A 13592-nucleotide genomic window follows, 5' to 3' on the forward strand; every position below is an offset into this window, starting at 1 on the left:
CAATACATATTAGACATAGCTACATAACTAGAGTGGACATTCTTTGGCCATCTGGACATAGGCACACAGCTGGGCTGGTGTGGAATACCACAGCCATTCTCTCACAGTGTTGAGTCGGTCTGGCTCTGGTCCAGCTCTACAACTGTGTGATAGGGACAGCAGGGGGCATGTTGTTATAGCATACTCTTTCTCCCTATCTACACAACCAACAAGACAGACAGGGAGTAGCTGGGGCAGGGTAGCCTAGTGGTTAGAGCGTTGGACTAGTAACCAAAAGGTTGCAAGTTCAAATCCTCCAACTGACTTGCCTTGCCTATAAAGGTAAAAAAAATGTGACATAAATTGTGACATATGTATAACTAACTACCTCAAAATAAGTACCTCATAAAGTTAAAACAGATCCTTAACTGCACCTATTGTGTTTTTTGATTGTAGAGGCTATAAAAGGATATTTCCTAAATATCTTGCTTTCTTTGATTAATCTGAGAATAGCAATGAAATGATATTTTGAAAAGTGTGAAAACTTAATTACAGTAAACAGCAAACAGTATCTAGTCAGCTAGTATATCTCACGTTTCAGTTAAGGGCCTCCTAAACGGGGCAGGGTTACGTGGAGGTATGGTAGGAGGAGAAAAGGGATTTCGACGCTCTTCTTTTGTCCTGCATGAATGTGTTTGGGGCCCCGACATGGATGCAGGGGTCACATGGTACCGCAAAACGCCGAATGGGTTAAAAAAGAGGGGGTTGTAGTTTATGAAAGAGCGGCGGAGGAGAAAGAACAGTTGTTGATAGTTTGGAGAGGCTACGAGGGGAATTAAGGCTGAAAACAAGAAGGACAGTTTTGAGCCTTAAAGGTGAGTTTTTGCGAGGAGACCCATAATCCTTTGAGACGTTTTTTTTTACCAGGTTCACAAACGCTCAATGTAACTTTACTTGCAGTTTAATTTACTAGTGTCAATGTATTACTTCCACAAGTTGTTGCCTATCAACCCTTGCTCAAAGTTTAACGATATTTGTTTGTCCCCTAAATTACCACCGTTGTGTGCGCGCAGTCAGCGAAGCTACAATCGTGTGATCTTTAGCTTTTCTTGGGCAATTTGACTCCAGGCGCGTAGGTTTGCTACTTTTGTATTAATCTAAATTCAGAATTTACAATGAAATGGTTGTTCGGAATCAAGTTTTTTAATATTGTTTGCTGAGTGTATCAACAACTGTTACGGGCCAATATTTATGGTGGATTTTTCCATCACTTTTTTTTTTTACCACTTTGTTTAGACCTTAATTATCTTGATTATCTTAATCTTAACATCAGCTATTTTTATCAATCGATATATCAACCCCTCGTTAAGCAGTTCATTGTAACACGCGTGTAGCCAATTTAGTCGCTAATGAAACGCTTGATGGTGAGTAAACAAGCCTAATCTAAATTCTCCGGCTCATTGGCCTTCTACACAGTCCACTTCATACAGTCACCGTTCTATAAGTGATATAGTGAAGTTCAATGACTGGGGTTTGTAGGTTTATTGGTTGCCATGTGTCACGGACAGCATGCAGTCAGTGGTTTCATGCATGTGCCCTCGGCCTACACCATGGGCCATCTCTGTTTTTGGTTTGAGGCCAAGGAATGTTAACACGCTGTACCTTGACCGGATACCTTCACTACCAGGCCTTCTGCACTGCTCAACTCCCATCCCCCTCTTTACTTCACTGACCTGTAATTAACCACATTCCTTTGCTGGCTCAGAAGCCTAGGATGAGCTTTGGTCCAGATGAGAAGAAGCTACTGTCTTGGTCAGTTGTTGTTTTTGAGGACTTGAAGTGTTTAGTAGGCTTATTTGCCCTCACATGCTCAACTGTTTTTACATTTAAGTCATTTAGCAGACGCTCTTATCCAGAGCGACTTACAAATTGGTTTTTGTCAGTTAACCTTTCAAATATCACCCACATGTTAGCCTATCAGGTGGCCATCTTTACTGGTCCATTTAGTCTAGTGTTCTCTTGCTGTTTGGGTTTAATTTAAATGCCAGGCCTAGGTTGTCCGGGTTGCCTTGGTGGAAGAAGTTTGTATCGGGTTAGAAGTGATTACATTGGTCTTGGAACCGGTTGCCACCTGAGCGTGAGCCAAGTGCCCAGCTCTGGCATCTGAAGATGTCTCAAAACCAAGGTCATGTAGGTGAACACATGGAGTAACGAGTAGGATTCTGTTTTCACGTGCAAAAGTGATTTATCAAAATCAATGCTTTATCTGCCTCACCAATAAACTACACTAAACAAAAAATATAAACACATGAAAAGTGTTGGTCCCATGTTTCACAAGCTGAAATAAGATGCCAGAAAAGTTCCATATGCACAAAACGTTTATCTTTCAAATGTTCTGTACAAATGTTACATCCCTGTTAGTGAGCATTTCTTCTTTGCCAAGATATGCCACAACTGTCAGGTGGATAGATCATTACACTGGTGAAACTTGTGATGGGGCAAAAGGCCACTAAAATGTGCAGTTTTGTCAACACAATGCCATAGATATTTTGGGGGTGTGTGCAATTGGTATGCTGACTGCAGGAATATCTACCAGAGCTGTTGCCAGAGAATTTAATGTTCATTTCTCTACCATAGGCCACCTCCGTTTTCAAGAATTTGGCAGTACGTCTAACCAGCTTCACAACCGCAGACCATGTGAATGGCATCATGTTGGCGAGTGGTTTACTGATGTCAACATTGTGAATAGAGTGCCCCATGGTGGGGTTATGGTATGGGTAGGCATAAGCTACAGACAATGAACCCAATTGCATTTTATTGATGGAAATTTTGAATGCAGAGATACCGTGAAGAGGTATTGAGGCCCATATGCGTCTGTGACCAACAGATGCATATCTGTATTCCCAGTCATGTGAAAACCGTAGACTAGGGCCTAATTTATTTCAATTGACCGATTTCCTTATGAACTGTAACTCCGTAAGGTCTTTGAAAGGTCTTTGCCTTTATTTTTGTTCAGTGTAGTTTTATTTTTTCGAACAACACTACCATTCAAAAGTTTGGTCACTTAGAAATGTCCTTGTTTTTAAAAGAAAAGCAAATGTTTTTGGTCCATTAAAATAACATCAAATTGATCAGAAATATAATGTAGGCATTGTTAATGTTGTAAATGACTATTGTAGCTGGAAACGGCAGATTTAATGGAATATCTACATAGGCGTGCAGAGGCCCATTATCAGCAACCATAGACGGATGATTTTTAGAAGACAGGTCTTTGTTTCTGGCCATTTGAGCCTGTAATCGAACCCACAAATGCTGATGCTCCAGATACTCAGCTAGTCTAAAGAAGGCCAGTTTTATTGCTTCTTTAATCAGAACAGCAGTTTTCAGCTGTGCTAACATAATTGCAAAAGGGTTTTCTAATGATCAATTAGCCTTTTAAAGTTATAATTGGAACACAGGTGTGATGGTTGCTGATAATGGGCTTCTGTACAACTATGTAGGTATTCCATAAAAAATCAGCTCTTTCCAGCTACAAAAGTCATTTACAACATTAGCAATGTCTACATTGTATTTCTGATCAATTTTGTTATTTTAATGGACAAAAATATGCTTTTCTTTCAAAAACGAACATTTAAGTGAACCCAAACTTTTGAACGGTAGGGTATATTTTATAGGAAATATGTTTCTGAATGATGCACCATGCTGCTGCCTTGACAACATGCCTAAACGGTGCAGATCACTGTTTGAGTTGAGAACGGCGCTCCTCTCTCACCCCTTTTGCCGTTCACGTCACGGGCCATAGACCGGTGCACCGTGGTTCAGCTTAATCAAACTCCCTGACTGCCCACCTGTTTACATCTCTCTTCACTAGATATCCTAGATGGCCTTTTTGCTGTATAGGATGCCAGTGTTTCTTTGGCCTGGTTTAATATTCTCTCCTGTGTTGGAGGAACTTAACTGGACACATGGCTTTTGCTGGCATGAGCAGTGTAGCATGCCTGTTAGCTGTGGGCTAGGCTTCAATTGACTAAAGATGAAATGGTACGCATTGGGAAGGTGGTACCCACTGCTTTTCAAAGCCAGAAGGAAATTCAGAAGAAAGCTGGCTGACCCATTTTCTTGCACAATTCTTAGGCTGCTGGGACAGTGTTTTTTTGTTTTGAAGAGCGGTTTGATTACATGAACCATTATGTGACATTGGATGTTCTAATTACCTGAGACATTTTCGACAATGGCTAGATAATACCTGTCATCTTCAATGGCTGTTGTGTTCTCAAAGTACACTGTGAAATGGAGAGGATCCAGTATCAGATCACTGAGGAGATTGTCACTGAACATATTCATAGTGTCTCAGAGTAGGAGTGCTAATCTAGGTTCTGTTTAGCCTTGTTAAATGTGCTGGGTCCATTGCATATCTACTAACAGGAGATCACTTGCATCTGTGTGTTAAAACAAACTTGCTTCCAACCAAAAACCCAGAAGAATAAACCAGCCGATCTCATATTGTTATCGTGTCAAGAGTCTGATACCACTACTTCTGCATCAATGATCTAAAATATTTATTGTAACAATATAGGATTATATTTCCTACAGAATGTTTAATCTTTAATGTTATAAATAAATAATATTCTAAAGTTATTTGAAACTACAATTTTAAATTATAACTGATTTATAAACTCAATCTTGATTGGCTTGATTTAGGTACATTTTAGATGTGAACAGTTCAGGGAGTTTTTCCTCCAAGTATTTACCTTACTGTGTTCATTCAGGATCTTCCGTAATCCTGGTAACACATTAAGACAAGTTGATACTTTTTCCATTTCATGTGATCTTTTAGAACATTGTCCAGTGACAATGTGTAGGGTTAATTGCCACAGATTTGCAGCGGTAAACTAGGAAAGACATTGCTTCAGTTGTACGGCATGATAGTCAAATAGGCCTGTAAAATCGGCTTACTGCACCCATTCTGGAAAAGCAGGCAGCTTCCTCCCTCCCTCCCAAGGTCAAGTTGAGAGGACCTGGCAATCCCATGGATGGCAGATTGGCGAGGTATGCCCTCAGGTACTGGCACTAGATCAGGACTTTGTCGTGTCACCTCACCCACATGTATTCTGGGATATTTGAAACCAGAGATGACTAGTGTGGGAAAGAAGGGCTAGTTCTTGTTTCTTGGAACAACTAGAAAGTCAGCAAGGTAAATGGAGGTCTTTGATGAAGATGAGTAATGTTGATTTTAGATGAACACTCCTAGACAGGTTCATCATGTTGAATACAGTGCTAAAGGTTTTGGGGCAGTGGTACGTTTTCTTGTTTTGCTGCTGTACTCCAGCACTTTGGACTGGGAATGATGGAATGACTGAGGTTAAATTGCAGATGATGTGCATTACATTTCTCTCTCACTCATCATTATTCACGATTCATTCAGGATTTTCCGTACTCCTGGTATCATACACATTAAAGAAGCGCTTTAGAAACATATCATATTAGTATTTATAAAAAGTGACTCAAATGGCACAGTGCACTTTTGCCATTCATTAATATTTGGCGCAAAATAATCTGAAACAACCAAAAATAAACAGCAAATGCCTCCAACACATTTCTAAAGTCACAAGCTTGATATCGTCATTGTGTGCAATTATTTATTTTTTTTACCTTTATTTAACTAGGCAAGTCAGTTAAGAACAAATTCTTATTTTCAATAACTGCCTAGGAACAGCGGGTTAACTGCCTGTTCAGGGCAGAACAACAGATTTGTACCTTGTCAGCTCGGGGATTTGAACTTGCAACCTTCCGGTTACTAGTCCAACGCTCTAACCACTAGGCTACCCTGCCTCCTCTACACTCTAACCACTAGGCTACCCTGCCATGAATATAGGGCAAAATACTTAACCTTTTACTAATTTAATACACATAAGTGCATTTGTCCTAATACTTTTGCTCCCCTTAAATGGGGGGGGGGGGGTACATAGCGCTGCTATGTACAAAAAGTACTGTGATTTCTAAACGGTTCACCCAATAATACCCTGAAAGTAAAGCTGACATCTGCACTTTAACCTCAGTCATTGTATCTTTTCATATCCAAAGTGCTAGGGTACAGAGCCAAAACCATCCCACTATCCTGATGCTTCTGGAGCTCAGTGTACACAGTATGCCATTGAAATGTCTGTACACATTTTACTGGGGACAATTTATTTCCTTGCAGTAGCTTCTATCTTGACCTGCCGCCTCATCAAGCATAATTCACTGTCCTGGTAAATACTGTGACTCTACAGGCTGACCCCTCCGGTCCTTAGTCTTCCTACCCTGCTGCTGCTAAGCTTTCCCATCTGGACTGCCTTGCTTCGCTGACCTGCACCGTCCTCTCTCCCCAGTGTGAAGTCCCAGCTTGCTGTGACTTGCCGACCCGTCTTTAGAGGTGGTAGTGAGCAGGCTGGGGCTTGGAATGACAGGGCGTTGTAAGAATGTAGGTGGGAACCACAATCCACTAGGGTTCCATGTGATACAGTATGGACTGACCTGTGTTAGGTCTTTTTCAACTGTCAAGAATCTATTTTTGTTGGGCCGGTCCACCGGACAGTATACATGGTTCACTAGCAGTTCAGTCTATAAAAAATACCTTTAACGTTTTTTTATTGTGCTTCCAAATGAACAACCTCCTTTTTACATCAGAGCAAAAAGCATATTGTGAAACCAGAAACCACACTTGTTAAATCCTTCACAAGGAAACCTATGGCCATAGATCTGAAGCCTGGGTGTGAGACATGGACGTTGCAACACGTTCATCTCGTGGTACTTCTACCACAGTACTCCCACTAGGTCATTATAATCCACCTTGCGCCTGCTCTTCTGGTTCCTATAATAATATTTAACCTGGGAGTGTGTCATCATCCAACCCTCCCTGTGCCCTCCTTATATGCATGTATGGCTCATCATTTATGAACCTTGTGGATGGAGTGGTGCCCCCTATTGATCAAATCAAATATTGCTCAAGTGTCATTTTTCTGGAGAGTGGTTTTGGGGTCAATGAGGCCATTTTTAATTAGTCATGTCAGAAAGGCAATTAAAATTATCTTTCAGGAATAGGAAGTAGCCTTTTCAGTTAACTGTTTTTCAATTCATAATTCATGTTCAGGGGTCAATAAGAACTGGTTTAGCAGCATCTGATTTTAAATGCATGTATGGATGTTTTGGTTTAACTGAAGAGCCAGGCTTGGTTGAATCGTGATAAAGAATCAAACCTTGCAAGCGGATTTCCAGCAGTATTGCAGTAGGTACTTGTAAATAATTTGAGTGGAAGTTTGGACCTCCCCTGTAGTTCACACAGTAAGTAAAAGATTAGAGGCTTAATGCTAAGTTATGATTGACTGTATTAGCACTTTGTAGTATGGATGGCTTGGTTTTATCTGTACCTCTCACAGGGTGACATATCCACACATGTGTATCGCATGGTGGTTTTCTCTGATCTACAGTCTAGTGTGTCGCTGGATCTGGACAGGAGCTCTAGTGTCTATCGCCGTACAGGGGGCAGCCAGTTCTCTCTGCTGACATCTCTTCACTTGAATGGCATAATTTGTTTACCTTGCTGGATGGTGTGTTGACTTGAGATGTGTTTTTTTTAAAGAAGTTGACCCTTTTGCTCCTCACACTCGTTCAACCCCACCTCCATAACTGACATGATGAACAGGGTGTTCTTCCTCTCTTTGAAAATTAAAATCACACTGAAGATAACCCCCCCCCCCCCAGAGCTGAGGGCTCCTGGCCAGGTGTCTGCTGAGGCCTCATCATGAGCTGGAGCTTCCTGACGCGTCTCCTGGATGAGATCTCCAACCACAGCACGTTCGTGGGGAAGATCTGGCTGACTGTGCTCATCATCTTCCGCATCGTGCTGACGGCCGTGGGGGGCGAGACCATCTACTACGATGAACAGGCTAAGTTCGTCTGCAACACGCAGCAGCCCGGGTGTGAGAACGTCTGCTACGACGCCTTCGCTCCTCTCTCACACGTCCGCTTCTGGATCTTCCAGGTGAGACTGAGTCAAGCAAGCATATGTACATGTTTTCTCAAGGTAGGGTGAAGTAGCTATAAGGTGTGTGTGTGTAGCCATAACAGATGGGATGGATAACCTTTTGACACAAACAAACCATTAACTGCTTATGTACTTGTAAGCAATCGCTCAGGGACTGTGAATTCCCTGTCTACCATCCACTCCCTCCCTCGCTCCTCTAGGTGATCCTGATCACCACCCCTACCATCATGTACTTGGGCTTTGCCATGCACAAGATCGCCCGCATGGACGATGTTGAGTACCGGCCTCTTCATCGTGCCGGGAAGAAGAGAATACCCATCGTGACCCGGGGGGCACAGCGGGACTACGAGGAGGCAGAGGACAACGGAGAGGAGGACCCCATGATCACTGAGGAGATCGAGGTGGAGAAGGACAAAGAGAAGGTGACAGAAGGTAGGGCGAGGCACAGCTTCTCCTCAATCTCTTTTCATTCACACTGGTTATGTAGTTGTCGCCAGGGAAATTACTTTTTATTTGACTTTAAAGCTTTACTGTGACTTGCCCTGCTTGCTGTCAGTGAGTGAGTTTGTCTCTGCCTCGTCTCCAGGCTCTGTGAAGAAGCACGACGGTCGGCGGCGGATCGCGCGTGACGGCCTGATGAAGGTGTACGTGTGTTCGCTGATCTCACGCATCGCCTTCGAGGTGGCCTTCCTGTTAGGCCAGTATGTCCTCTACGGCTTCGAGGTGGCGCCCTTCTACGTGTGCACACGCTCTCCCTGTCCGCATACGGTGGACTGCTTCGTCTCGCGGCCCACCGAGAAGACCATCTTCCTCCTGGTCATGTACGTGGTGTCTCTCCTCTGCACCACACTCACCCTCCTGGAGATTCTCCATCTCGGTGTCGGTGGAGTCCGTGACACCCTCCGCGGGCGCGCCAGACGCCACCCCACCCCAGCTCTTCCCCCCGTGGCCCGGGGGTCCCTCTGCAGTTCCCGCCATGGACCCACGGCCCCGCCAGGGTACCACACGGTCCTGGGGAAGAAGGACCCGTCTGGCAAGCTGAAGGCAGAGTTCAGAGATCCGTTGGCGGGGGACTATGGGAGGGAGAGCCTGGGGGACGAGGCGTCCAGCAGAGACCTGGAGAGGCTGAGGAAGCACCTGAAGATGGCCCAGCAGCACCTGGACTTGGCCTACCAGAACGAGGAGGGCCAGGGGTCCCCGTCACGGAGCAGCAGTCCTGAGAACAACACCACGGCAGCAGAGCAGAACAGACTAAACTTGGCTCAGGAGAAACAGGCGGCGGCCAGGGAGAAAGGTAAGGATGTCAAATAGTATCTGACTGCTGAACGGGTCAAAACAATATGAAGGAAGGTTTCTAGCTTTATCAGTCCTACAAAAAGAGCGATTGAAGAAGGCGCCATATGTATTTTTCAGATATTGTGTTTATTTGAACCTGCTCCACGTGCCGTAAGCCATTTTGAATGACTGTACAGAATGACATTACCCTATGTAACCCCACAGTACTGTTTGTTCCCATGAAGTAGTAGAGAAACCTAGAGATCCCTCTATTCCCTGTCTAACTTGTTGTTCCCTCAGGAGTACATGCCTGAATCCTGCTTAATGCCTGCTCGACTGCCTGCCTGCTTTCTCTTCTCAACTGGCCCTCCACGGATGGGGAAGCACATGGGAACACAGCCAGACAGCGGAGAGACTGAAGAGTGTGGATGTGTGAGGGATGGAGGGCCTTGCAGTATTAAGGGCCAGGGACAACTTAAATGTAAAGCTGCCCAAGCTTCCGTAAAGCTACAGTACAAATCTCCTTAAGCGTCTGACTCGTTCAACTTGAGTGCCTCCAAATACTTTGGTGTGAAGTTTCAGCTTGCCCAAACCCCACACCCTACTTTGGCAGTGCCTGTCGCTGAAGCACAGCCTTCTAGATGTAGTCGACACCCCGTTTTGGTTTGTCCATTTTAGTTTTAATATTTTTTTTCGCAGTCATTCTTTTCCGCAGTGTTCTCCGGTCAGTTTCTGTGGTCTGTCAGGTGACTGGCTCTCATCCAGTTTAAGCTTTCATTTACCCCCCTCCTCTCTATTGACAAAGTTTACTAGTCCTTCCAATTTTAAGAGTGAGGCTCAACAAAGTCTTAAAAGCATTTACTGCACATGTTGTTATGCCAGGGCTTGTTGTTGCTGGATACAGAGTGAACCGCAGTGAACACTTGCCTGCAGGGATGTCCTTTTGCACAGACATTAAGAGGATGTTTGTGCGTCCGTGTGGGTGTGTTGTGTACAAGGTGGTGGGAGGGTTTCTGAAAGTGCAGTTCTTTAACGAACGCTTTCAACTTAATCTTGGACGTTAACTGTACTGCTTTTTTCAGAGGATGAGTAATTAAAAATGAATTGTTTTGACATTCCATGAGACTCCTCATTGTTAAAGCGTTGTATATTAGTCATTCCAACAAATTGGCCAAATGTGATAAATACCTGGGAAATGCTTGAATCCTGTGATGCCTATAAATGTTCTTCCATGCTGTTGAAACACTCCTGTAGTCCTCCTGTACCTGTCATTTTGCTCCGGTCCTGGTTTCTTTTGTTCATGCTAGTCGGTGAGTTGTTTTGTTTCAACTTTTTTATGTTTCTACTGGAATTCCAAGGAGGCAAATGCACCAACATTTGCTTATCTGTCATAATGTGATGGTTCTTTGAAATGGTTGAGCTGGAAACGATTGTGTCGTGCGCTGTGTTCATTTCATTTTTCCTTTCATTTTTTAAATTCGGTACAAAAATAACATTCAACTTTTTCAATATTTGTAGTATTTTTGTTACATTTTTGTGGTTTTTGTAACTGTAGAGTTTAGTTTCATAGAAATTCATGAATAAATATATTTGAACAGAATGACTTTGCAATGTCTTTGTTTGGAATGATTACTTCACTGTAGACCTCGGTACTTCTTCTAAAACGCCTTCATCGGAGTCTGCATTGCCCTCTTGTGGCAAGAAGGAAGAACACACTGCACACCCATTTCAGTTTCTTACATTATTTGGATGTATCAATAACAAACTTTATTTTGCTCTATAATCTTGGTGTATGACAAATACAGGCCTATCAGTTATAGATCTAGACTAGGTAATCTTACTTGGAAAAACTGAGCCCATCTCAGAGGTTTTAGGCCTAGATGCAGGTGCACTCCTCTGGTATGACGTTGGGCAGGGTCTCGTATTTAAAGGAGTACCCTCCGTCAGACGTAGTGGTAAACTGTAGTGACCTCATGGTCCCGGGGACCGGAGCGCAGCACTGTTTGATCCCCAGCATAGCAGTGGTGCGGTCCAAAGCCGAGCAGGTGCCATGACAGTAGTAGAAGTTGAGAACCTTTGGGTGAACGATCCAGTTGTCCCAGCCCAGCTCCTGGAACGAGATGTTGATCATCTCCCGCTGACAGTCACTGTACTCTGGCTTCTGCTGCGATGGCCGCATCAGGAGGTCGATGGACGATGGGAACCAAGGAATGGTGGCGGCCGCTCGCCGCGGGGAGCGGTCTGGGCTGTGAGGTCGGGTGTGCAGGTGGAGGAATGGCATTTTGTCGGCTTCGTTTGCGTGGCATTCGCAGCCGGGGCAGCGCACCTGGAGTACGAAGGGGCCTTGGGTCAGGGAGGTGAGGAGGTGATGCTCGAAGTGGTAGGTGGTCCAGCCATCAGCGGTGGTCTTGGCCGGAAACTCTGCCACCTGGAGGAGCTGCTGGTCTGAAGTGAGGAGGAAGAGAGGGGTGATGTTCCTGCTGGCCCCCTCGCCGGCGTAGAACCAGAAATGGGCTGAGGTGATGGCTGACTCCTGGTTGTCTAGGGAGGATTGGAAGTAGTAGGTGAAGTGGCTGGTGGCTCTCTCCTCTGATGGGGAGTCTGAGCTATCACAGGTAGAGTCTGGAAAAACAAGGCAGGCAGTGGAAATAAGACCAGGTCACTGGATGGGGAAACGAGTAACCTACAGTTGTTGTCTGGAAAAACATCGGACAAACTTCACGTTTGGAGTGAACTAGTGAAGAGAGATTGACTAAAGAGAAGGGAAAAGGAACAGGGCATCAGAGCTTGAGAAAAAGAGAGAGGGATATGGACTCTCTCACCAGAGCTGGGGAAGAGGATGACTTGCTCATGGCTCTCCTGGTGATGCCTCCTGTGGTCCTGTGCCCAGGCTGCCCTCCCTACCCTGGTGGACCTCCGGTGACCTCGCCCCGCCTCTGCTCTCTCTCTGCCCCCGTCAGGGGCCTGGTGGCTGGGCTCGGGGGGCTGCTCCAGCCCTAACCCATCCAGGAGGCGCTGTTTGAACCAGTCCAACACCACGTCACGGGGCAGCTCGTCCCCCTGGCAGGCCTGGGTCAGGGTCTGGGTCCACAGGAGTAGCAGGGCACAGGAGAGGACGGTAGAAGGACCAATCTGCATGGTTCAGATCTCTTCAGTCTATAGGGGAGGGTTGTGAAGCATGTAGATCGAGGTGGAAAAGTGCTTTGAGTTTGAGTAATCCAAGTAGGTGAAATATCCCTGTCAAATAATTGGTAAGGTGACCTAATAGGTCGATTGATTGTACCAGAACTTCTAGTAGATGAGGTGAAGTAGTGTAGATCCTCCTCTGTCCGGCGCCGGTGGGAAAGTGGTGTCAATGAAGTCCTGTATTATTTGAAGGTTCCATCTCTGCCAATGCGGAGCACTGTGTCTCTCTTATCCATTGTTTTGTCATGGAATAATATTGCCTCCTACCCATGCCTATCTCGACACTGGAGAAAAAGGGAGTGAGAGAGAGACCTATGTTATTGTTATGCAGTCATTATCCAGAGGAAAGACTTCAGAGTATGACCTTGTGGGTGATTGGAAGTTACAATGTATTTGATCACAGTTTCGTGGTAAGGGCTGCTTTGTTCTTGTACTGTACTAGATTTGTCTTTTGTGAAGTGGACTGTAGCAAAACTTTGAAACCATTTCTGAGGTATTTTTCCTTTGTGTTAAGGTTTCCTTTAATACACATAGTGTGTGTATTTAGTGTCGGAGGTGTGAGGAGATTTCAGCAGAGGAGAAGTATTAGACAAAACACCAGGGCCAGATAAGACACGATTGAAAGAGGTGTCTGAAATGGAACGGTGTACAGGCTCTAAGTGCAGAAGATGTGGTTGTCTCACCTAGCTATCTTAAGATGAATGCACTGTAAGTCACTCCTGATAGGAGTGTCTGTTGAATGACTCAAACGTAAACAGATATTGGGCTCAGTTATTGAATATGAACCACAGTTTGAAATAATGTATTATAACTGTTTATATAAACGACTCATGAACCCTTTGCAACCCCTTTAGAAGATACGAAGTGTTACGAATAGACGACAACAGTAATCACATGTGAACTCAGTGCTGCTGTAGTCATTTCATAAGGCTCATCTGTAGATGACACCTTGGTCTCAGTAGGACTCCCTGATCAATTAAAGGTTCATTATGATTTATTTTTCATCATAATGAACCCAACAGATGTGTACAGTGGGGCAAAAAAGTATTTATTCAGCCACCAATTGTGCATGTTCTCCCACTTAAAAAGATGAGAGAGGCCTGTAATTGTCATCATAGGTACACTT

General features: G+C 44.5%; 2 protein-coding genes across 2 annotated transcripts; one reads left to right on the plus strand and one right to left on the minus strand.

Moving 5' to 3' along the window:
• Positions 1 to 640: 640 nt before the first annotated feature.
• LOC135543321 (gap junction gamma-1 protein-like) lies at positions 641 to 10880 on the plus strand. Its single transcript, XM_064970500.1, has 5 exons — positions 641 to 854; positions 7723 to 8002; positions 8206 to 8437; positions 8592 to 9299; positions 9581 to 10880. Exons 2-5 carry the CDS (start codon positions 7763 to 7765, stop codon positions 9592 to 9594), a joined length of 1194 nt encoding a protein of 397 aa, XP_064826572.1. The 5' UTR covers positions 641 to 854; positions 7723 to 7762; the 3' UTR covers positions 9595 to 10880.
• Positions 10881 to 11041: 161 nt separating this feature from the next.
• LOC135543016 (inhibin alpha chain-like) lies at positions 11042 to 12702 on the minus strand. Its single transcript, XM_064970120.1, has 2 exons — positions 12103 to 12702; positions 11042 to 11902 (listed from the first exon to the last, which is right to left on the minus strand). Exons 1-2 carry the CDS (start codon positions 12416 to 12418, stop codon positions 11157 to 11159), a joined length of 1062 nt encoding a protein of 353 aa, XP_064826192.1. The 5' UTR covers positions 12419 to 12702; the 3' UTR covers positions 11042 to 11156.
• Positions 12703 to 13592: the final 890 nt, after the last annotated feature.

This window comes from Oncorhynchus masou, chromosome 7 (genome assembly GCF_036934945.1).
Source record: "Oncorhynchus masou masou isolate Uvic2021 chromosome 7, UVic_Omas_1.1, whole genome shotgun sequence".
Taxonomy (NCBI): Eukaryota; Metazoa; Chordata; class Actinopteri; order Salmoniformes; family Salmonidae; genus Oncorhynchus; species Oncorhynchus masou.